We start from the raw sequence: 24,858 nt of genomic DNA, 5'->3' as shown, positions 1-24,858 counted from the left end.
CCCAAGTGAAGTCTTATTCCCTTGCCTTATTCCTTGTCCATTACCACCATAACAGCTTTGTCTGTCCTATCCTATTTTACACCCACACACCAACCTAATCTCAACTCTTTGCTGGTCCCCAAGCCAAAGAATCCCAACACATCATTCAACCTTCTGATTCTACCATCCAAAACTTTGGCACTGAACTTAGAGGTACTTCTGCAACACAATCAGCTTCCCCTTATCTACCTACACCTTCCTTTAGAGTCATCAACCAAACAGATCGCCTTCCACACACCTCACCCCATTCTAACCTAAGTGTTTATGAAGAAGCCACCAACCTATAAAGAACAGGTAAACTTGGGATACAATGCTACAGCCATTGTCAGAAGGAAAAACAATGGAAATTACCTTCTTCTGCCACCTGATGTGGTGGGAAGTCTTGGTAGCTTCAGTGATGCTGAAAAGAATGCTGGATGGAGCAGGAGATTCACCTTTGCAGGTAGTCAAAAGGGAAACAGTGCACAGTACAAGAGGAAACAAAGTGGGGCTCAGTAGCTTCAAAATCAAACCCAGAAAAGGCAATGGAAAGCTACAATATTATTGTGAAACAAACACACAGATTTAGAGTTGGAAGGGAACTATGAGGCCATCAAGTCCAATACCGCACATACCGTGAGCATATATGAACACTGTAAACATTGTACGGACGTGGCTAAAACTGTTACAACAAAACACGTCTGCAGATTTTCACCAGTAAATCTGGAGGCAATGACAACGTTAGAACAAAACCAAAAGGAGGAATGGGGGAACCTAGACTTATAGGAAGATTTGGATTGTGTAAACACAGTAATGCAATAGATAGAATGACAGAAATTTTTTGGAGACAATTCCTTGTTTATTCCCAACACCTGTTTCAAGAAATATAAATGCAGACTCTATATATGGATATCTCCTAAGAATACAATATCAAAATTAAATTGATAGGAAACAGATGATGATGATGAAGTACAATCCTATCATCCAGGACATTTCCAGATGCAAACTGTGGAATGAATGTTTATTTTTTTATTTATAACTTTATCCACCTCAATCCAGACAGCTCTAGGCAGCCCAGATACCAATAATAAAATTTATACAATTATAAATAGAAAATGATATCAAAACTAAAGCCACCACCAGTGACTTGACAATCAGTACCAAAGGCACTCCAAAGAACTAGGTTTTTCTCAGCTTCTTCAAGACCACAAGAGTAGAGCCCATCCTTGTCTGTCACAGGAGGGCCCCATACAGAATGCCTGCTGTCTGTCCCCCTCCTCTTGGATTTAAACAGCACTCTGGCCATCTGCACAAAAGGTGGTTTTATAGATATCCAAGCCCCAAGCTGATTGCTCTCTTTCAGAAGTAGCAATCACTACCTTGAATGGCACTTGGAAATGCACCAAAAGCTAGTGCAACTTTGGCAACCACAGTGTAACTTTATCAATAGCATCACCAAGCAGTAGCTATCTGCTTCGCTGAGGGGAGAGGGCGAGTGGGAGGGAAAACCAACTCTGCCACAAGCAAATTAGGAGAAAACTGAGTTTTAAGGTTATTTTTATTGCATGACACCCAGGGTCACCTTTATAAGATGGACATCTTATAAATTAAACCATTCATTTCTTTTCTGAAACAAAACTTCAATTCCCCAATGTAAGAACATTTTAATTCAAATTAAGAATTATTCAAATACATCGAGGTATTCCAAGCTTTCAAAATGAACTTTTCCAATTGATATTTTTCCAATGTTATCCCCAGATGTTTTAAGACTACGTCCAGTAACTGCTGTGGATATTGGCCAAATTAAGCTAAAGTATTTTAGAATTCTGAGTGGCATCAGCTTGTAGAGGCTTCTATTGCTAAATTGATACTTCCTAAGGCTAGGATCCAAAGTTATACAAGCATTATATTACTGTATGAGTGAGATATATGGCAGGGCAATTTCACTTGAATATCTTTCTGTTTTCTAACCTTCCTGGTATAATTTAAGTAAAACCCAAGATACAACAGCATTTAGACAGGAAGCAACTGAGGAAAATAACTGATGTTTCTCCAATTCGGAAGCATGGATTAAAAGTGGAAAAATATCTTCCTTTCCTACTGACAGGAAACCCCATTCACAAATCTTGTATTTGAAAACCAACACTTTTTACTTGAAGCAATGTTGGTGCTTGTATCATGACAGGATGTATTATCCCTAAGTAACATACTTTCATGCAGGAGCACACATGCAGAAAGCAAAACATATAGCCAGTTTTAAAAATGTTAGACTACTTAAGTGTTTATATGTTTTTTGAAGTGTTCTCAATATTCTGACTCCAGCGGCTTTGCATTCCACCCAAAAAACCTGTTAAATATTAATTCACCTATTTCGCATTGCAGAATGCAACAGCACATTAATTCAAGCTCTAACTTCTGCATTGGTTTGCTTGAAATTTCAGTCCACCAGAAAGATGCAAAAATGGGGGGGGGGGGTTTCCAGTCATTAAGCAAAATGTTTCAAATTAAGTTCTGGAGACATATTTTTCAGTAACAGAATATACCGTGTTTCTCCGAAAATAAGCCCTCCCCGAAAATATTTAAATGCATGCGCAGCTGGTCCCCACATTTCCTCTGGCTAGGGTTAGGGAGAGAGCTCGAAATCAGGTAAGATGGCAAGAGGAGCCCCGTCTTGCTCCACGCACTCCCCGAAAATAAGGCCAAGTGCCTATTTCGGGGTTCAAAAAAATATAAGACACGGTCTTATTTTCAGGGAAACACGGTATATTTAAAGCTTAGAAAAGACAAAGGTGCTCTTAAAACATTTTGCAATGTTATTGTGGTTAATATGTTTTGTGTAACATTTTATGTGTTTTTCAATTACCGTATTTTTCAGAGTATAAAACGCAGCTTAGTTTTTGGGGAGGAAAATAGGAAAAAAAAAATCTGCCTACCAGGTATTCATCTGGCTAGCGTCCTTAGTCTGGTCAGCTTCAGCACATTAGTTTGCTGGTTTTGAGTGCAAGCGCACTTTTTATCCCCTGCTTGGGATAAAAAGCTTCTAAACAGCTGAGAGTTGGAGGGAGCAGGCACCGGAAGATCGCTAGCGCCTTGTTAGGGCTGAAAAAAAGCTTCAAAAAAGCTACATTCAGAGTATAAAACACACCAAAATTTTCAGCCTCTTGGGTGGGGTGTGTGTCTTAGACTCAGAAAAATACGTTAAGTGTTGTACACTATTCAGGGTCACTTTTATGTGAGATGGGTAGCTGCATAAATATAATAAAATAGATTTGTGAAACATACTTTCCACTATCTTTGCAACAATGCACATATGGTTTGCAATTACCCTTTTCTGAGATTTTTAACTTCTCAGTCAGCCTAGCAGCCTAAGTCTCTTGACAATCTCAAGTATTAACAAGGTCTGATGTCAATATGCTTTTTAAGGTCAAAGGTCAGGCAGATGTCCCTATCTGCTGAGATTCACACTTACCTGAACACTTACAGTCTCACTGTAATTAACCGAATCATTACCAAGTAGACATACATACCATTTATACATCAAAGCATTTCATTTTTAAATTCTTGGTCTTTAGTACTATATTTATTTTATGTTGTTTTAATAAAATTTACCTGACAGATAGCTATACTTCAAATATGTTTTTGATAGCATTTTCTGAACCCAACAAACATTTTCAATAAATTTCTAAGAAGCTTTTACAGTGGCAAAACATTCGCTATCTAAAGACAGCAGAAAAGTCACCAAATTTGATTAAGTCTATTTATTAATAACTGACTAAATCTAAGATACAGAGATATGGTAATTATAAATTTTATTATTTTGATGAAATGAGCAAGGAGATCAAGCACATATATCTGAACACAGGCATGCACAGCAGTTTTACGTTTAAACTATTAAAAATTACAGCATGAACCACTTGGCACCAATCATATATTTTAATTAAAACATCCAAAGGCCTGGAGATGGAATATCAGATAAATGTTTCTCATATCAAGGTAAGATGGCTACAAACACAATTTTAGTTAACCCAATCAATTCTCTTTACTGCAGCTAATGAAAAACTACTTTTAAAAGCTTAAAGATGTTGAAAAAGTATTTTAACTGCAGTAACCAATTGCCACACTGGGTTCCTGAAGCTTAAATGTATGCTTTTATTTCCAACATAATCCAGTATGCAACATACCATTCTTGACTATATAGTTACCACTACTATTGCCACATGAGGGCGCTTTTAATTCCCATATCCATTCTACAACAATGATACAAGTTAAACAGATACTAAGCCAGGCTTTTGTCATCACCCCAAGATACAAAGATTTTTGACGGCATATGTTAAGCTTAGTCTTACTTTAACAGTATCTCTAGAATCAAATTGTAAAAGCAGTAGAACCAAATGTTACCTAATAAGCTTTGAACCTACAAGTGCAATTATTTTTACTGTTTTTACAAGGTAAGAGTTTCCTTTTTACGGGCTGTTTAAGGAAAGCCACTTTTATTTCTAAACTTAATTTTTGAAGATACCCTAAATTTTAAGAGATACTTCATCCCTTTGAATTCATCCTATGTTAACAAGGAATTATTTGTTTTTGTTGCAAGTACTAGAATAGTCAAGAAGGGAGGTGGTTCTGGGTTGTTTGAATAAATAGCAGCTGACAACTGCTAAGGTAGAAGACAAAGCTCTTATTGTAAACCTAGAACAATAGGCAACTGCACAGAAAACAGTACTGAGGAATATTATGCCACTGTATTTAGTAATAATTTGTAGGTATTTTAATATTGCATTCCAATATTCTAGCTATAAATATGCTTGAACTGCTTATGTAGTAATGCTAGTTTCAAAAACACTCACCTGTGATAACAGCATTGTGCAGCTTTATTAAATCACTTGGTTACAGTAATATCTTAAGACTGACAGATTCTGAAGTGTAACAGATTCAGCATGAACATTACACTACATATTCAGTTCACAAAAATGTCAGAGCTGAACATAGCACTAGCCATCAATCCAGGAACAAATGCACTGGAATAGAAGAAATGCAACAAGATAGCTACACTGGAAAGACAACAGTTTAGAAAAAGAGTGAACATGAAAGGGCTCCCCTCTAATTCCCCAAATCAAGTGTACAGTCAGATCTAACTATACAGCTCTACATCAGTTTCTAGAAACTTAACAAAAAAACACTGGCCAATACAGTCTTTGGATATTTAGACAAAGGGGAGAAGTTAATTTCCAGAATGAAGTCAGTCGCTTTCATTCTCACCAGGTTCTTTGCCTCCTTCTTTGTTCTTTCGTACTTCCTCAATATGCTTTTCCTAGGAAAGCAAAATTAAGAAAATGAGAAAACAATAAGTTCTTCAGATATTTTAATTCTACCCAAATTGTGAGTTTAATTCAAAGTACTTTTCCTTAAATTAACACTGTCCAAATAAATTGGATTACAACTAACCTTTGGCTATGCTGTGGGGAATTCAGTGAGCAATTTCCTGATGGTAAATGGAATATAGGAATATACTAGACTGAGAACATTATCGATGTAACAAAGGACTAGGGTTTAAATAATCTACAGATAAAGTCTGTACAGATTATATTCTATTTTTTTCAGATTGTAGTAGTGATGGGCTCAATAATATATTGAGAATTTTCATTCCAGCTGGCTAGCTTTAAGATACATATGTATATTAAATTGCATATATAATTTTTAATCCTGTCTTTTAAGAATTAGCTCCAGAGGACTATAATTCTCATTTGTAAATTATCCTATGTTTAAGAAAGCTACTGCCTTAAACAGTATGCTTTTGATGGGAGTAAAATCTGCCACAGCAGTTTAAAGTATAAAATCAAGCATAAGTATATCGTGTTACAGCATTTTTACAGTTGCAAAACTGGTGTTTTTATTGAGGAAAGACTGGGTTTGATCCTACTCCTCTATAAACATAAGTTATTTGGACACAGCCATGTCTGGATGAGCCTACTGTGTTGGAAACTTCCTAATCTCAATTCACAATGCCATGTCTACTGCTGCTGTACATGGCTCTTGTTAAATCCATTTTTAAAAACAAGATTTTTTAAAAGAAGTTTCTCATCAAATTTTATCATTAGTTACCTATCATCCTTACTTTTTCTGGGATCCATACAATCCCCCCAAATACAAACCAATTTTTTTAAAGCTCCCACCCAAATCCTAGGAGTCACCCATAGTTGGTTATAAGATGGATGGCTATATAGGTGTTCTAAATGAATAAGAGGAGCAACAAAGATGATTAGGGGACTGGAGGCTAAAACATATAAAGAATGGTTGCTGGAATTGGGTATGTCTAGTTTAATGAAAAAAAGGACTAGGAGAGACATGATAGCAGTGTTCCAATATCTCATGGGCTGCCACAAAGAAGAGGGGGGTTAAGATCTTCTCCAAAGCACCTGAGGGCAGGACAAGAAGCAATGGGTGGAAACTGATCAAGGAGAAGCAACCCAGAACTAAGAAGAAATTTCCAGACACAACAATTAATCAGTGGAACAACTTGCCTCCAGAAGTTGTGAATGCTTCAACACTGCAAGTTTTTAAGAAGAGATTGGATAACCATTTGTCTGAAGTGGTGTAGGGTTTCCTGCCTGAGCAGGGGGTTGGACTAGAAGAGCTCCAAGGTCCTTTCCAAGTATTCTATTCTATTCTAATTCTATTCTATTCCTAAATAAAAATAAAACAAATTAAGATCGCTACCTATCACTGCTTTAATTTCATATTGAAGATATGTAATTTTTCTTGTCTTTGGGAAAAGAGGTGTTTTCCTAGTTTTCCTTTTGGGGGGAAAATAGCTACATAAAGTCTGATTTAACCAAAAGTTAACATTCCGTTGCCATACCAAGTTGTCTAACAAACTTGTCTCAGGTAAGCTTTTCTATTTTTCTGAAAATTTGGTAATTATTTAACATTAAACTTACTGTATTAGATATTGTGCTATTTTGTTGATTAAACACACCTCATGTGGCAGCCAATTCATAGTCATGCTCAATGATTTCCCAAGTTCTACAGTCCAAAGAGGCCAAAGGGCCAGTAACTATTTGTCATTTTTACTTCTTGTAAAGTTCAGTGCCTTTCTTTGTAGCATTCAAATTGAACAGCCACTTCTTAACCAGATTATTAGTTTTTATTATTATATGTATGATTTCTGGATTTAGCCATTGAATGTTTTAAAAAACAAAACTCTTATGTGAAATCTGGAGAACTAATTATTGCCAGTTATTCTGTGTGTAACTGCCAACCTAAGTTTACAATTTACTAAATGAAGTAAATTGAACAGCACTTACTTTCTCTCTCAAGCGTTCCAGTTTAGCAGCCATTTGTGCTTCTCTGTTCTCTTTGTTGGCTTCCATTTTATGAGTCAACTTTTCCTCTGCCATTTTGCTGAAGTTATTATTTTCTTCAATTGCCTTCTGCAGCACCTCTTTTTCATGCTCTCGCTTTTCAGCTAGTTGTTTCAAAACTTCAGCTTCATGGGACTAGAATATAGATCCATTTTGTATTTAGCTAAGAGCAATCTATATACAATTACAGTTCTTGCTTAGGTTAATATTACCCTTATATCGTTCATATGATCCAATAAATGGTTTGTCAAATTAATTTAAGTCAAGCAGTCCCACTCTCTGCAATCATATTACAATTTTCATCTAATTTCTGAAATTCTTAAAAATAACTTAGGATCCATGTTCAAAATACTTAAGTTTTGTTAGAATTATCGTACTTGCACCACAACTGCAACTATTAATTCCCATTCAGTTAAATAGTAAGTACTGAAATGGCTACAGCATGAGGAATTTCTAAATTGTAGTTTTCAATACTCCTTTCTGGTCAGCTATTAGTTGCTACAGTTTAAACAATCAACTTTTCACATATGAAAATAGAACAGTATATATTTACCTTGCGTCTTTCTTCTGCAGCTTCTAATTTCCTCTGAATTTCTTCCAATGAGAGATCTTTTTTCTTTGGAGGAGAGAGAGGAAATTCTGGAACAGCTTCTTTTGGAGGGGGACCCAGTATCAATTCAAATGCCTGACCTGAAGCACGCTTTTCTAGTTCTTTCACCTGAATGTCTAGATGAGATATTGTTTAGTTAATATTCTGAGCCACATTTTGAGTCTTGTCAGACTTTAAAATATGTTATATTGGTTAATTGTGGCTACTTTGCCCAGGACCTTTCACTTTATGGAATCAACAGAATTCCATATACTTGTGCAAAGAAAAAATTGCTATATTCCTTACAGAAAACTAGATGTTTATAACTTTATTGTATACCTAACTATATAGTACTGCAGCATATTCAGGAAAAATAGTCCTACATAATTTTAAAACAGAACACTGCAACACTTTTAAGGATTACATTAACCATTTCAGTATAATTAATTACAATTGCTTTAGAACTATTACTTTTAACCTTAGATGCTAAATTAACCTCCAGAGAATAAAAAAAAAACTTTTAAATTAGGCATCACTCACTATTTTTCAGTTATGTATTTATACATATCTCCATTACTTGCAAATACAATTTTTCTTTAGAAATAGCTGTAATCAAAGGATGACTCATAACATCCACTAAAAATAATTTATGACTTTTTTTTCTAAATGCTGAGAAAACATTTCTCTTATTCAATTATGATGCATTATAATACAATGAAGCTAATACTTACCAGAAGAAGCCATGGCTAAACAGAATATATCCAAAGAGTATTACAGCTACTCCAGTAAATGAGCCCTAAGAAAGCAGACACATCCTTAAATAAATTGAAATATGCAGTACCGTTAACATGACTGATCTCAGTATTTAACAATTTAAAATAATTCTAAATAATAAGCATTATTGATAAGTTATATCTTCTACCAGAGTCTAGCCCTTGTTTTTCAAATTTAGAAGATACATGTGAGGTAATGCATATAAAAATGTCAAGCAGTATGGAATGTAGTAATCAAACTAGAATACTCAGGCTTAGGTCATATCTGCTATATCCTACTTTTCACCTTAAGACCCATTCATGATCCACTAACATGTAGTGGTAACATGTCTATGTGGAATGAACAAAGACATGGTACCACGTGGTTGTTCTTCCTGAGACACTATCATCACCATATTCTCACCAATGACAGTATGGGTATTTTATTGTTTAACATAAAGCACAGCACTTATGCCGGTTAAACAATTAGCTAAAATGATATCTATTTCCTCATTAATTTCACATGAAATTAGAAGATTAGAGTTAAATATATTCAGTTTTTTAAATAGCTTGATTTTTCTTAAATTAGAAGTAATTCCTTTGTAGCAGTAACAAAGAATGCAGCACAGTACAATTCACAATTAGACAATAAAATATTGACACACAGTTGCTCTTAAAGGCAGACATACTAGCTTTCTCTTTAAATATACCTAAGATTGAAGAGACCCCTTGAATGGCTTGTTGCTTGGGGCCCCAGACATGATGCTGGCATTGGGGGTTATTTTATTTAACACTCAGGGGAAAGCACCTAAAAATAAGGTAAAGTACTTAAGGAAATGTATTTCTAACACAAACACTTATCAACTAAGAGGGTCTATACTTTCTAGGGCACTGATCAAGGATGATCAAACCTGCTTTGCATATCAAATTAGAACTCCTGAAGATCTCCCTCAAGAAAATGCATATTTCTAATGACCTGCCAGCCAGAGATCAGCAATGCCATTGTTCTTGCTTTTTGGAAAAAAAAGCACAAAGGGTGCCTCAGTAGGACAGTGTTTGTTCTATGTTAGCATCAATAAAGCAACCACATTGCTCTTGGGTCTCTTTTAAGCACATGCACACAAAGGACTTGAGATAAAGCAGGAATTCAGCAAAAAACATGAAATAAAAGGACCCCTATGGTTTAAGGCTCCTAGGTGTGCGATGATACAATAAACGGGGGGAGGGGGGGGAAGCAGCACTGGTGGGGGACTATCCCGTTTTGGCAGAAACAATTAAAAAAAAAAAACACCGTTTAAAGAAAAGCCAGATAAACAACGCCCAAGATTGAAGAGGAAGGAACAGGGTGGAGAAAAGCACCCCACCGCTGCCCCCTCAGTGGGGCGGGGCCATCGAGAGACAGCAGTCCCCATAACTAGAGATTTTGTTAAAAAAAAGGAAAAAGAAAAAAAAGGGAGGGGGAATGGGAGGAGAAAGGAAGCCCCGCCCTCCCCACGCGCCGCTCTCGAACGCACCGAATTCAAACCGCCTGAAAAAGAGCCAGGAGCGCGCGCGCGCGCACTAATCCCCTTCGGAGGGGAGGGGGCGGGATGACTTTGCAACGGTAACATCCGGGCACCCGCCGCTCGGGCTCCCCTCCCTGTTTCTAACCCCCCCACACACTCGCTCCCCTGGGGAGCCCCCCCCCTCCTTTGACCCGCCAGAAGAAATCGAGCGGGACGAACTCTTTTTGGTTTTTGCCTTCTGGATGCTCAGCCTGCTGGAGAGGAGGGGAGGGGGGGCTCTTTTCAGTTCTCGCAACCCCCCTCCCAACACACCCTTTTTCTCTCAAGCGTTTTTCTTTCCCCCCACCCTCCCCACCCTCGGGCGGAGGGAGACGGCGCGCGCCAGGCGGGTGTTGTCTCTGGCGCCCCCTCCCTTCCGAAGCTCGCCAGCGCGCGCGGCAAGGCGGCGGCGTCGCGCCCCCCCCCCACTTTCCCGCCGCCGCCGCCCCTTCCCCTCGAACAATGGATCAAAGCGCTCCACTTCTGTCAAACCGAGGAAGGGCCGGGAGAGCGACCTGAGGGAACGGCGCCGGGGCAGCCACCTGTTCCGTGCGGAGCTGGAGGCAGAAGGAGCCGAGCGTCCAAGTCTCGCAGCGGCTGGTCCTTCGTTGACGTCGCGTCCCGTTTTTTTTGTTGTTTTTTTTCTCCCGCAACCCCCGAGCCTCCGCTAAGCCCGCCGAGGTGAACGGAGCCGCCCAAGACAGAACGGCTTTTTTGCTGAGACTTCGGCCCCAGTCGCCCACATGCCCCACGAGGACCGGCTTTCCTTCGCTCGCTCGCTCGTCCGCCGGAGCCACGCCACGCCACCCCGGCCCGGCCCGGCCCTACCTCGCTTCCCCACCCAGCTTTCGCCTCGACCCACCTGCTCCCGTCACCACAGACGGACTCCGCGCCTAACTGCTCTGCCTGCTCCACAAAAGCGCCAAACAAAAGCACGTGACCCGCCCCCCGACACGCCCTCTATTGGTTGAGGAGGGCGGCACGTGCCGCTCGGCGGGAGGGGGAGAGAAGGGAGGGGGGTGGGGGTTGGGGGGGAGGAACCGTCCGCTACCCCGCTCTCTTTTCATCAAGGTTTGATGGGAAATGTAGTCCTGCTGGGTACTGTAGTTGGCGGGCTCCCCGGGCTTTTACCTCCGCTCGGTGGTCTCTGGTTGCTCCTCGTAACCTTACCCTGAGGGAATCAAATCGGGGTTAATGGCTTAGTTAGCAAGCTTTGCGCGTGGTGGGGCCGTTGCAATTGTTACGTTGGGAAGCGTGTGAGGGGTCATCTCACACTGCCTTTGCGGCAGTGGTGAAATCCAAATTACTACCGGTTCTGTAGGGGTGTTGTGGCTTGGTGGGCGTGGCAGGGGAAGGATACTGCAAAATCTCCATTCCCTCTCCACTCCAGTGGGATAGATATTGCAAATTCTCCATTCCCTCTCCACTCCAGGAGGAAGGATATTGCAAAATCCCCATTCCCACCCCACTCCTGGGGGAAGGATACTGCAAAATCTCCATTCCCACCCCACTCCTGGGGGAAGGATACTGCAAAATCTCCATTCCCACCCCACTCCTGGGGGAAGGATATTGCAAAATCTCCATTCCCTCTCCACTCCAGGGGAAGGATATTGCAAAATCTCCATTCCCACCCCACTCCTGGGGGAAGGATACTGCAAAATCTCCATTCCCACCCCACTCCTGGGGAAGGATACTCCAAAATCTCCCTTTCCACCCCACTCTGGGGCCAGCCAGAAATGGTATTTGCCGGTTCTCTGAACTACTCAAAATTTCCACTCCTGGTTCTCCAGAACTTGTTGGATTTCACCCCTGCTTTGTGGGTAGGTAATTGATCCAGGGCAGAGCAGGCTTTACTAGGGCTTTTAGGTGCAGCCCAGCTTTGCCGGTCCTCTGTGCCTTCTGCGGGGCATACATTGCCTCTTTGTTCCGTCTCGCTGCGTCTACCTGGGTCTCGTTGGGCAAGCTGGCGGTGGCTCAACCAGACTCTTGTATGCCTCACAGGGATGAATTGGTAGTCCGAACTGGGGGTTCACTTCACTTCCTCCAAGTTTTGGCGCTTCCTCAGGGGTGCTATTCAGCAGGTTCGGACAGGTTCTGGAGAACCGGTAGTGGAAATTTTGAGTAGTTTGGGGAACCGGCAAATACCACCTCTGGCTGGCCCCAGAGTGGGGTGGGAATGGGGATTGTGCAGTATATTTCCCCTGGAGTGGGGAGGGAATGGAGATTTTGCAGCATCCTTCCCCTGGAGTGGGGTGGGAATGGAGATTTGCAATATGCTTTCCCAGCCAAGCCCACTAAGCCACACCCACAGAACCGGTAGTAAAAAAAATTGAATTCCACCACTGGCTTCCATATAGGACTGAACAAGCAGATTTCTTGGGAAGCGGGGACCACGCCCTCCACAGCCTATAGAGGCAGGTGTTGACTGTTTATTTCAGCGTTTCTCAATCGGGGCATGGACTTCACTTCCCAGAGTTTGCCAAGATTGAGAAATTCTGTCTTATTTGTTCAGTTTCAGCTCTTTACAATCAGTCTGCCGCTCTATGGGTTGCAGCAGCCAGTAATACAAGTAGACCTCAACTTACAGCAGTTCATTTAGTGACCATTTTAAGTTACAAGAGCGCTAAAAGAAAAGTGCTTTATGACAGTGGTGAAATCCAAATTTTTTTACCACCGGTTCTGTAGGCGTGGCTTGGTGGGTTTGGCAGAGGAAGGATGCTGCAAAATCTCCATTCTCACCCCACTCCAGGGGAAGGATACTGGAAAATCCCCATTCCCTCCCCACTCCTGGGGGAAGGATATTGCAAAATCTCCATTCCTACCCCACTCTGGGGCCAGCCAGAAGTGGTATTTGCTGGTTCTCCGAACTGCTAAAAATTTCCGCTACTGGTTCTCCAGAACCTGCTGGATTTCACCCCTGCTTTATGACCACATTTTAGAATTTAGAATAGAATAGAGCTGGAAGGGACCTTGGAGGTCTTCTAGTCCAGCCCCCTGCTCAAGCAGGGGAACCTATACCATCTCAGACAAGTGGCTGTTCAGTCTCTTCTTAAAAGCCTCCAGTGATGGAGCGCCCACGATTTCTGAAGGCAAGCTGTTCCACTGGTTAATTTTCCTCACTGTTATGAAGTTTCTCCTTAATTCCAGGTTCCACTGATGACCATTACAGCAACATTGCAGTCATGTGATCACCAGATTATTAAAAAAAAAGGTTGGCCATACCCACTGAGTCACATTACCCTCACCAAGCCACGCCCACAGAACCGGTAGTAATAAATTTTACATTTCACCACTGGGTCACCTTTTGCAAACTTCTGACAAGCAAATTCAATGGGGAAGCCAGATTCACTTAACAACTGGTCTTAACAAATGCAGTGATTTACTTAACAACTGTGGCAAGAAAAGTCGTAAAATGGGACAAAACTCACTAAAAAAACGATTCGCTGAGCAACAGAAATGTTGGGTTTAATTGTGGTTGTAAGTCAAGAACTACCTGTATACAATAAACCATCATCCACAATATGAGAGTAGCTTTTCACAGTGAGAGAGGTGGCATATAAATTTAATAAATGATAAAATGGAAATGGAGTTCAAAAGATAAAAGATATTAAGTTCCTGCAGGGAAAGTGCACAAATAAATTACCATATAGTTGCATTCACACTTCAAAAGCATAATTTTGTTTAGGTTCTTCAAATCTGTGTGAATGTTCATTGGCTACACAGAAGAATTCATCTCTTACCTGATTAAGTTCACACTTTAGGGAAAGCTGCAATGTGTGAACTCAGTCATTATATGCTGAAACATATTTGGAAAGGAAAATTAAGAACCAAGAATCCTCATATATACAAGTCCAATTTGTTAGCAGTTTCAGTGCATGCTAAACACACTTTGTATCATATGAAATCTGTCAGTCATTTTGTCTTGGGCATTATGTATTAAATTGGTTTAATAGCAACAGAAACAAAAAGCAATAAAGGATTATGTGACACTTAAATATTTAAGAAATTATTGTGTAATTTTTCCACTTTTTCCATTAGAACTAGATGGAATCACAATACGTTTGCAGCACAATAAATATCTTAGATTTAAGATGCCCTAGGTTCCTCCATATTTGTTCTACAAAAGATTGATGGGACAGCCACTTGACTTAAATCTCCCCTGTTTCGTTCAACCTATGGTTCTATGTTCTTAAATCAAGCATGTTTAGAAATTGTTTTGGTTCATTCTTAGAGCTTTCAAACAGAGAATATCAGAGAATTCAACTTCTGCCACAATGCTGACACTAGAAATTCCTTTACTGAATGAATTATTTTTGGAGTTCTTTGGATACAAGGCAAAATACATTTGAAAAGTGATTTAAATTTTTCAATAAGACAAGGTTTTAAACTCTTTTTCATCACCTTAGCCATATAGGGTAAGAATCATAGGACTTGAAATACAAGACATCTGGAGGAGATCCAATCAGGGTAAATAGTTCTAGACACATTTTTTTTTTACAAATCACTTTACTCTGCTTTTCATCCCACAATCTTTTTGAATACTTCCCTGATTCATAGAATAATAGAGTTGGAAGACACCACTGAGGTGATGAGACCCAGATCACACAGCATCCTCAACAACTGGCTGCCTAGCCTGTGCTCAGACAAGATCCAGCTAAAGGCTCTAATAATTGATCCCATTCAAAACTGCTTGTTTTACAAAGTTTTTCCTGACCTTCAACCAAAATTTGCTTTCCTATAATTCACACAGGGTTAAGGATACTTGGGGGGGAAAAATTAGGGTGATTTTTGCACAAAAACGTAATGAAGATCTGAAAACCCTGACCTTCCAACATTTTTAGTAAGGACTTGGGGGAATCTGAAGATAAATTTGACTGAAAAATGAAAAGCTTTCCCTTGTGTTACTTGTTTGCATGTTTAAATGTGTTTGACTCCAGGGAGCTTCTGCCTCATTGCGTTTCAGCAGGTGCTGACAGAACGTTTGTTGATTTGAAATATAGGAAGGAAGTGACACCCTGGAGGTGCTCTGCAACTTGGCATCAGGCCCTTCCATGTGTTCTGATCGAAGTTCATAAATCTCAACTAATTGACGTGAAAGTTGTTAGGCTTCATTTTTTAACATTTATAAAATATTGCCGTGTGCTTCCAGGAGAAATTGCTTTTAAAAAGACCCACTTTTTGTATCGAAAGGTCCTGACAATTGTCAGCACAAATTGTTCACTACAAGTATAAAGAGAATAAAGTACAAATGTCAGGCTTCAAAGGGCAAAACACACTGGCTGTCACTACAAAAAGTGCAACATACAGTTTCAACTCTATTGTGGCACATCCATTAACTGTGGGGGTTTTTTCATCTTTTCTTTTTTCAGCACTCTCACACAAAACTTTTAAACTGAAAATATTTAGTCCTAATGATTTCATGCATGTTACTTTAGAATTAAGAGTCTGATTGGATTCAACCCCACAAAAATCTGAATTGGAGAACACTGAAACATGTGTTTAAGCAATTCTACACACCCTGCTCATTAAACTCACTGGTTGTTAAGATCAGTTGCATCTTTCCTTAAAAATAAAATGTCCTTCTCTAGTCACATGTGAACATTCAAAAAATTCTAACGTTGATAATGTATCAAAATCAATAAATAAAAAGATTACTAATTTTCTTCCAATACCGTACAGATTTATTAGAAATCCTATGTGTTTACCTGTATATTTATATATTTCTTTCCAAAGTTTATTATAATATCTTAAAACAAGCTCAAAGCAATCCATTAGGGAAAAAACAAACAAACAGATATTCAGAGGGAGCTAGTAGTTAGGAAAGGGCACTATAACAGTGAAATTCTAATATAGGTAGTCCTTGACTTGCAACCCACAGTTGGGACCAGAATTTCTGTTGCTAAGCAAGCTAGTTGTTAAGTAAGTCATGCCCAATTTTACAACATTTTTTTGCCATAGTTGTTAAGTGAATCATTGCAGTTGTTAAGTGAATCAGGATCCCCCATTGACTTTGCTTGTTGGAAGCCAGTTGGGAAGGTCGCAAATGGTAATCAGGTGATTCCCCCAGAACAACATGCTGGTTGCCAAGTGCCCAAATTCTGATCATGTGACCTTGGGGATGCAGCAGTGGTTATAAGTGGAAGGACCACTGTTTGTTCAGTGCCACTTGGTTGCTAAACGAGTACCTTCCATCCTTCCAAGGTGGGTAAAATGAGGACCCAGATTGTTGGGGGCAACATGCTGACTCTGTAAATGGCTTGAAGAGTGCTGTAAAGCACTATAAAGTGGTATATAAGTCTAAGAGCTATTGCCATTGTAAGTAAAGGAAAACCTTCAAGATGTCTGAAACTCATCAGTTCCATGGTGTGGCATCATCAAAGCTAATATCTCATGCATCTATTGTGTCAACCAGGAGGAGTCCACAACTCACATATTCCAAGTGTTTGGACCGAAGCAAGTTGTGCCAAGCTGATGGCATTTTAAGACAGCTGTCAATAATCTGTAAATTGTTGGCTCTTAAACTTAGATTGCATTGAATGAAACTGAGATTTCTTCCTCCTGACACATCCATAACATACCTCCAAAAGTTGCCTTTTTCTCTGATAATGAGTTGTTTATTTTTATCCTATATCAAATACATGGATTTCTCATGGACTAATAACGACACACAAAAAAGCACAACTGATCCATTATATAAGATCTTTTTTTAAAAGATCCATCCATTGAGCTTTATCAAGATGATTTTTATCTAGAACCAAAAAAAAAAACCCCACGCTAAATATTTTCAGCAAACCCATTCTTTCATTAGGGGAGGTTAATATTGTGACAAACCAGGATAAACCATTCAAAACACATATTACTTTAAAACCGGGGCATTTTTCCTTTCCCTTCCCAATTGGATGTCTGTTTCCATGGAAACAGCACCCAGCCAGCCAAACATTTTTTTTTTCAGATGAATACCCTGAAATAGAAATTTTTTACAAGCAGCTATTTACAGCCAAATACTACCGGTATGTAGTATTTCTGATATGTTTCAGCTGTTTCACCATCAATGTGACCTCCTATGGCAGAATTCATTGCATTTACTTATTTTACTTAGATTTATATTCTGCCTTTCCTTGAGGAGGTCAGAAAGCTACTAGGGACCCCAAAACAAGAATCTTGTAAACTAGGTTGGGCTAAGAGAGAAAGACTGCCCAAAGTCACCCTGTAGGTTTATTTATTATTTATTATTTATTAATTATATTTCTATACCGCCTTTCTCCCGTAGGACTCAAGGCGGTGTACAGCCAAGAAAAAACATAGACACACAAACATCATAAAATTGCTAATTAAAATTATTACTTAGTTTGGCCAATTAAATAAAACCCAGAATTAGATAACATTTTAAAAAATCATTCACATGTTCATATGTTTAGCCCCGCCTGTTGGAACATCAGGGTCTTGAGGGCACGGCGGAAAGCACAGAGATCAGGGATATTCCGTATCTCCAGGGGCAGTTCATTCCAAAGGGTTGGAGCCCTCACAGAGAAGGCCCTCCCCCTGGGAGTCGCCAGTCGGCATAATTTGACTGACGGTACCCTGAGTAGTCTCTCCCTGTGAGAACGAACTGGTCGGTGGGAGGCTATTGGTGGCAAAAGACGGTCTCGTAGGTACCCAGGTCCTAAGCCATGGAGCGCTTTAAAGGTGATGACTAACACCTTGAATCGCACCCGGAAGACCACCGGGAGCCAGTGCAGCTCGCACAGGAGAGGTTGAAGGGGGACTTAAATTTAGATCAAACCTGCAATCACCATACTGTGTTGGCTATCCATAAGTACCTTGGGTGGTTTGTACTATGAACTGGCTAACTTATTATTTTTGTACCATGCTTTGTTAACTAACTCACAGTGGCAATGTGTAGATAATGCACTAAACTACAAATAAATCACATTAGCATGCTGGTTGAACCAAACCAATGCTTATAGGACTAAGCATCTAGGTCCCCTAACTCAGCTAGAGCCCAAAGCAATCTATTATTTTCTATAAAATTATTTCCATCCATATTGAGGGTCAAACAATTCTGCTATTAGATAAAATAAGGCATTGTCCTTAGGTACCACTTCCAACTCCGTCATTCCATTATCTGTTATCAAATGCTGGAGAACAGTGAGTAAGGGTGAAGTGAGGGAGCTCAGATCAGAGTTTTAGTACATCTAAAATTAGTTCTACTTCTTAAATTAACTTTATATTAATATTATTTTCAATAATAAGTGATTTTCCACAGCTATGAGGTTGCTACTATTGAAAAATTCACTTGGTTTCTCTATATTAGGGACTTTCTTTCTTTCTTTCTTCCTTTCTTCCTTTCTTTCTTCTTTATTGGCCAAGTGTGATTGGAAACACAAGAAATTTGCCTTGGTGGCGCAGCAGACTAAAGTGCTGTTAAGTAGCACCAGCTGCCTGCAATTACTGCAAGTTCAAATCTCACCAGGCTCAAGGTTGACTCAGCCTTCCATCCTTTCGAGGTAGGTAAAATGAGGACCCGGATTGTGGAGGCAATAAGCTGAATTTGTATAAAAAAGAACACCACTTAAGGGAGGCCGAAAGCCCTACTAAGCAGGTATATACAAAAGTATGAAGGCTATTGCTTAACGCATTGTAAGCCGCCCTGAGTCTCTGGAAAAGGGCAGCATATAAATCGAACCAATAAATAAATAAATAAATAAATAAATAAATAAATAAATAAATAAATAAATAAATAAATAAATAAATAAATAAATAAATAAATAAGCAAGCTCTCAGTGTACATAAGGAAAATAAAATACATTCTTCAAGAATAAAAAGATACAACACTTGATGATAGTCAAGGTTACTAATAAGCTATCAAATTGTACTAAGAAACAATAAAAACAATATAAATAGAAAGATACAAGCAACATGGTTATAGTAATAAGTGGGAAGAGATAGATACTAGTAAGGAAGAGAAAAAGAAGAAGATGAATATTAGGGACTTCAATTTTAAAAAAATTTCTTGGGTTTTGAACAGTGCACTGGAGCAATATTCAGCAAATAAGGATGGGCCAGCAGAATTTGATTTAATGTTAATATGAACGCGCTTCATATTTTAAAGCATTTTTCCTATTGCATTACAAATTATAATTGGATATTAACTTCCAGAAGGCATCTGGAGAAGCCATAATGAGACATTGCTGTGTCCTCTGACTTGGGCAACAGATTGTCTTGATGGGGCATTGCTAGACAGTTATGACCTGATGTGTGGGATGCAACTCCTAGAAACATAAATGATATGTACAATAAATAGTGGCATTTTTTTCAAAATCTAAGAAATGCAGTATCTTCAGCAAAGGGTAAAGCTAAACTAGTTTCTTTAGCTAATGTTGTAGGAGATGCATGATAAGTGGCCTGCTAGATTATTCCTTTTAAGCTTCTGGCACTCTTTTATTCCATTATTTTATTTATTATCCTTTTAAGACTTCTGAAATCAGCCCATAAAACAGTTAAATTGAACTTACAATGAAAGACGAAATACAATCAGTTAAATACAACGCTGCTCCTTTTAACTAGTAGAAGTGGAATTTATTTGTAATGGAAATTTCCAACGCCACCCAACTCAGCAGCAACTCTCGAGATACCAGTTAAAAATGAAACCATTGAACTAAAAAAAAAAGTGATTATAACAGGGAGATACCACAAACTAACACAACTAAGGGTCTGGAGGAAAATCCAGATCTCCAAGACTAGTTTAAGGGAAGTGGGATGAGGGCTGTGTGACCTTTTGTAGGATAGTGTTCCAAAGGGCAGGCACTTCTTCTCACCATGGCCAAGCCCACCCAGCAACTGGGCAGAGAACCCCTTGCTAAAATTTTTGAAGCCCACCCCTGGATTCTTCTTCTCTCCTACTTTTGGTGATACCATTTGCCTTCACCATTACCCAGTCTAGGAAAGCATAAAAAATGTCACATGTGGTCTACCATACCACAGTCTTCCTGCTGTTCTCTGATAGGCAAACAGCTGTTGTGAAAGTGGGTTTCTACCCACCGCCCTCCACACTACCTTCATCAATGACACGAAGCACATTGATTAGTTGTTGCAAAGTGTTGAGCGTTGGTTTCTTCACCTTGGATCCAGAGTCTAGACTAGAGACCAGTGGTGGGTTTCAAAATTTTTTACTACCAGTTCTGTGGGTGTGGCTTAGTGGGTGTGGCATGGCTTGGTGGGCGTGGCTTGGTGGGCGTGGTAGGGAAAGTTACTGCAAAATCCCCATTCCGTCCCCACTCCAGGGGATGGTTACTGCAAAATCCACATTTCCTCTAGATCAGCTGGGACTCCAGAGGCAGAGAATAGATGTGGGCAGGGCCAGTCAGAATTTTTACTACCGGTTCTCCGAACTACTCAAAATTTCTGCTACCGGTTCTCCAGAACTGGTCAGAACCTGCTGAAACCCACTTCTGCTAGAGACCTGTCGTTTCCAACAACCCACTGCATAGCCATGCAAAGCAGACCAGCTATGAAATATTCAACACCGGAGGAAAAAATGTGTTCCGACAAGGCATTTGCTGTGAAACTAAAATAGAAGAGTCTAAAGAGATTAGGTGAAGTGCTAAAAAAAAAAAATCCCTCGTCCCCAATTAGACAGCAAGGAACAAAAAAGTAAGCTCAGGCCTCAGAAAGTCTTTTGTATTATTAATACCTCCTTCTGATGAGATGGCTAAATGTTTATTTCTCGACCAAGCCTGCCTCGTCTCAAAGGGATGAACTGTCTTCACAAGGACTCCCTCTTAGGTAGCATGCCTTGTAACGAAGATCATTTGCAATATTGATCTGTGGTTGTAGGAATTAATGGGTCAATCCTGGGGCTCCAGTTAAAGGGAAGCTTAGACCTTCCTTCACTTCCGAATAACAGAATGCTTTTGAGGAGTCAATCCTACAATTTGTGTGTGATGCTTTCTATGATCTTGGTAGGGGAGGGCTACAAACATCATAGAAAGCCAGCCAACAGGGGAAGGGCTCAACCTTAGCAATTTCAAAACAGGTGGACTTCAACTCCCAGAATTTTTCAGCCAGCCAGCCATGCTGGCTGGATAATTCTGCAAGTTGAAGTTTACCTGTCTTAAAATTCCCAAGGTTGAGAAACACTGGGTGGGAATGTAATACAGGGTAGGTGCTTTTTCTCCCTAATGCCTTGTTTGGCTATTAATAGCTAAAGACGGGGCTGTCAAACTCGATTTCATTGAGGGCTGCATCAGGGTTGTGTTTGACCTCGGGGGGGGGGGTATGCGTGGCCAGAGTGAGTGTGGCCAGCTCAAAGTCACTCGTGTCAGGGGTGCCTGTGATGGCCTAAATGCTCTGCTAGCAAAAATGGACTCCCGAGTTCTGTTTTTGGCTGCGACGGCCTCCTGCAATCTTCTGCCAGCAAAAATGGAGCTTGTAAGGCTGCACGTGCAGCCTCCCGAGGTCCATTTTCACTGGCAGAGGCACCACGGGCCGGTCCTTCGCTGTTTCCAGATCTAAGCCCCCCCCCCCCCCCCCGATGGCCAGATCTAAGCACCCTGCGGGCTGGATCCGGCCCCTGGGCCTTGAGTTTGACACCCCTGGCTAAAGAGGTGTATTTTAAAAATGGATGCCAGGGCCTAAGGCCTTATTGAATGATCTTTGGCAGCTAATGGTTACCAGCAGGTTTCAGGTCATGTCTTTCAAAGGGATCAAAGGGAATGTCTCTATTAGCATCTAAACATTACAGAAAAATACAGTAGATGTTTGGAACAGGGAGGCATGGACCTTGTAGTTCACTGTCCTTGTGCTAAAAAAGCCAAAAGAACTGGCAGGTTTGATTTTGAGCTGAAGAGTTTTTTCCCCCCCTGAACTATGCATAAATTTATCTTCATTCTTTATACAGTACTGATGTGTGTTTTTTTATGAGAAGCCGCAGCAGAAAAGCAACCCATATTTTCATCTGCAGTAACCTTTTAAGAGGAGTGGAGTATGGAGGCCTCTGTTCTCCTTTATAGACTATTTGCCAGCCAATGTCTGCAGGACAGGTCAAAAAGTCAAAATAATGCCTGTGGCTGCACAATCAAAGCCTTGCTCCAGTATAACCTGTGTCAAGTGCACAACACAAGTAAGAAAGAGTGAGGTTTTGGTTGTGCAGTTGCAGCAACCATCTTGATTATTTAATTTAATTATTTAATAATAAATACAAATTTGAGCCACGGTGGCGCAGTGGTTAGAGTGCAGTACTGCAGGCTACTTCTGCTGACTGCCGGCTGACTGCAAATTGGCAGATTGGATCTTACCAGGCTCAAGGTTGACACAGCCTTCCATCCTTCTGAGGGGGTAAAATTAGTGGTGAGTTGCTCCCGGTTCGCACCGGTTCATAAGAACCGGTAGTAAAAATTTGTAGTAGTTCGGAGAACCAGTAATAACATTGGCTGGCCACATCCCCGAACCGGTCCCCGGCCTGGTCGCCGCTTGCTTACCCTGCCCACCTCATCAGAGACCTTTTTTTTTTTTACTTTTAAAAGCATTTTTTGTATAACCTCTTCGGCTGAAAAAATGCTTTTTAAAGTAAAAAAAAAAGCCTCTGATGATCGCGCGGCTCAGCTGGGATCATCAGAGGCTTTTAAAAGCATTTTTTTCTGCAACCTCTTAAGGTTGTAGAAAAAATGCTTTTAAAAGTAAAAAAAAAAATTGCCCACACCCACCGTCATTACCCCCACCAAACCACGTCCACTAAATAAGCCACGCCCACAGAACCGGTAGTAAAAAATTTTAGAACCCACCCCTGGGTAAAATGAGGACCCAGATTGTTGGGGGCAAATATGCTGACTCTGGAAACTGCTTAGAGAGGGCTGTAAAAAGCACTGTGAAGCGGTATATAAGTCTAAGTGCTTTTGCTAATGGTGAATATCACAATTTCCTGGGCTACCTTTCATAAAAGTGTATCTCTTCTTTTTTTGCTGCCGCATTGTTCCATGTTATTTCTTTTACGTCTTTATTATGATTTGATTTCTTTATTTTTATTTTATCAAATCTCGATGGCCATCTAGCCCCTAACATGGAATCTGAGTAGCAAATAGAGTGAAAACTCAATTTAAAGTAAACCATTACTCCCACCGACCAATACGTGCCCACAGAGAGGGCCTCCTCAGGGTGCCGTCAGCCAAACAGTGTAAGCTGGCGACCCCCAGGGGGAGAGCCCTTCTTTGTGGGGGCCCCGGCCCTATGGAATGAACTGCCCCCGGACATACGAAGGATCCCCGTCCTCCGTGCCTTCCGGCGCCTTCTGAAGACCCTATTATTCCAGCAAGCTGGTCTGACAGGTTAAAGGTTTTTTAAATTGGGTTTTGATAGGGGTTTTAAAATGATTTTAGTTGGATATTTTAAATTTGGCCGAATGATTGAATTATTTTAATAAGCTTTTAACTTTTGTTGTATATTGTTTTTACCATGGCTGTTCACCGCCCTGAGTCCCTCGGGAGAAGGGCGGTATATAAATATAATAAACTAACTAACTAACTAATTAGTTCCATTTTCTGTTAAAAACAGACAAACTGAAGATTGTCTTATAAGACACGGGAACATGGTTGGATTTGTAAAAGTCATCTCCTTATCAAATTCTTCATTACTACTTTAACAATGCATTTAGCGCAGAATGCACGCAAAATATTTTAAATAAAGACAAAGTATGTGTGCAGTGCGCAGCCCTGGAAAAAAAGGTAATTACATTCCATGCATAGGAACATGAAAAATAAGACAAGCTGTAGTATATCTGTAGTTCTTTCAGCAGCAGCTAAAAATTTCCATGTCCTTCAAGCATTAATTTTTGGATGCATAAAGTACATTCTAAAAAAAAATGCAATTATTTTCCATGAGTCTACCTAGCATTAAATCAATGCAAGGAATCCGGATAAATACAAAGCAGACACCTTTTCTCCACTATCCAAGTATTTATAAACACTATCAAAGCCTTCAGAACAATCCCTTGGGTTTTGAGCTTTGTCAGGCATATGCCATTGGCTGTTACTCCGTTTTTGAAACACGCATTTACATTTCCTATAGAGCATCTTACTCTTTGAACCTAATTTTGACTTCCGTCTTAGTTCTGTGGCTGGGGATATATTTTGTTTTTCATTCATCAAAGGCTACATCTAAGAATGAGTGACTTCACATAAAGGCAGTTAGAATAGTCTGCCTTTTACATGTTTAGCAAGCTGATTTTTTTAAAGCAGAAATGAAATAGGTGTATTAAGGTTATTTGAGGCTACTGTTGCTGCCCTACTTACTTTCACAAAAAAAAAAAAGAAGACGAAGTAGAAAACCACGTTAGCATCTGGGGTTGTTTTGCCAACACATTTTGGAAAGGAGCTGCAAAGATCTGGGGGGGCTTGAGGTGACCTGCTCCCACCCTAAATTTATAATATGCAATTATTTTTGTCTTTTCCACAGGAAATATTTTATGCATCATAGTTTTCCAGCATATCTTGTACCTTTATTTCCTAACACTAAGTGATAAAGTATTCAGATGTGATTCTGTTGTATAAGGATAGCTTTCAGCATTATTGCAGGAGAGATGGTTCAAAACATTTATCAGC

The 24,858-nt window shown here is 40.0% G+C and overlaps 1 protein-coding gene across 7 annotated transcripts; it reads right to left on the bottom strand.

The window, feature by feature from the left end:
- Positions 1-3,810: 3,810 nt before the first annotated feature.
- On the bottom strand, positions 3,811-11,522 carry STMN1 (stathmin 1). 7 transcript variants are annotated; one of them, XM_087876294.1, is made up of 6 exons: positions 9,697-10,251; positions 9,431-9,528; positions 8,700-8,764; positions 7,933-8,105; positions 7,323-7,514; positions 3,811-5,329 (listed from the first exon to the last, which is right to left on the bottom strand). In XM_087876294.1, exons 3-6 carry the CDS (start codon positions 8,710-8,712, stop codon positions 5,258-5,260), a joined length of 450 nt encoding a protein of 149 aa, XP_087732420.1. In that variant the 5' UTR covers positions 8,713-8,764; positions 9,431-9,528; positions 9,697-10,251; the 3' UTR covers positions 3,811-5,257. The 7 variants fall into 7 exon arrangements, with proteins under 7 accessions (XP_087732420.1, XP_087732421.1, XP_087732425.1 ...); XM_087876295.1 differs by having other exon boundaries at positions 10,012-10,245; XM_087876299.1 differs by lacking the exons at positions 9,431-9,528; positions 9,697-10,251 and adding an exon at positions 11,396-11,522.
- Between the last annotated feature and the right edge of the window lie 13,336 nt (positions 11,523-24,858).

The sequence above is a fragment of the Pantherophis guttatus genome, chromosome 10, assembly GCF_059756535.1.
Source record: "Pantherophis guttatus breed Tessera chromosome 10, ASM5975653v1, whole genome shotgun sequence".
Taxonomy (NCBI): Eukaryota; Metazoa; Chordata; class Lepidosauria; order Squamata; family Colubridae; genus Pantherophis; species Pantherophis guttatus.
The sequence above is the reverse complement of the archived record's forward strand: the minus strand, read 5'-3'. Positions and strand labels throughout refer to the sequence as shown.

Excerpts from the sequence above, each read along its gene's own strand:
- STMN1 (XM_087876299.1), bottom strand. Across the intron at positions 7,515-7,932 it reads CTGCAGAAGAAAGACGCAAG|TCCCATGAAGCTGAAGTTTT; the intron begins GTAAATATATAC and ends TCTATATTCTAG. Across the intron at positions 5,330-7,322 it reads TGGAACGCTTGAGAGAGAAA|GAAAAGCATATTGAGGAAGT; the intron begins GTAAGTGCTGTT and ends TTGCTTTCCTAG.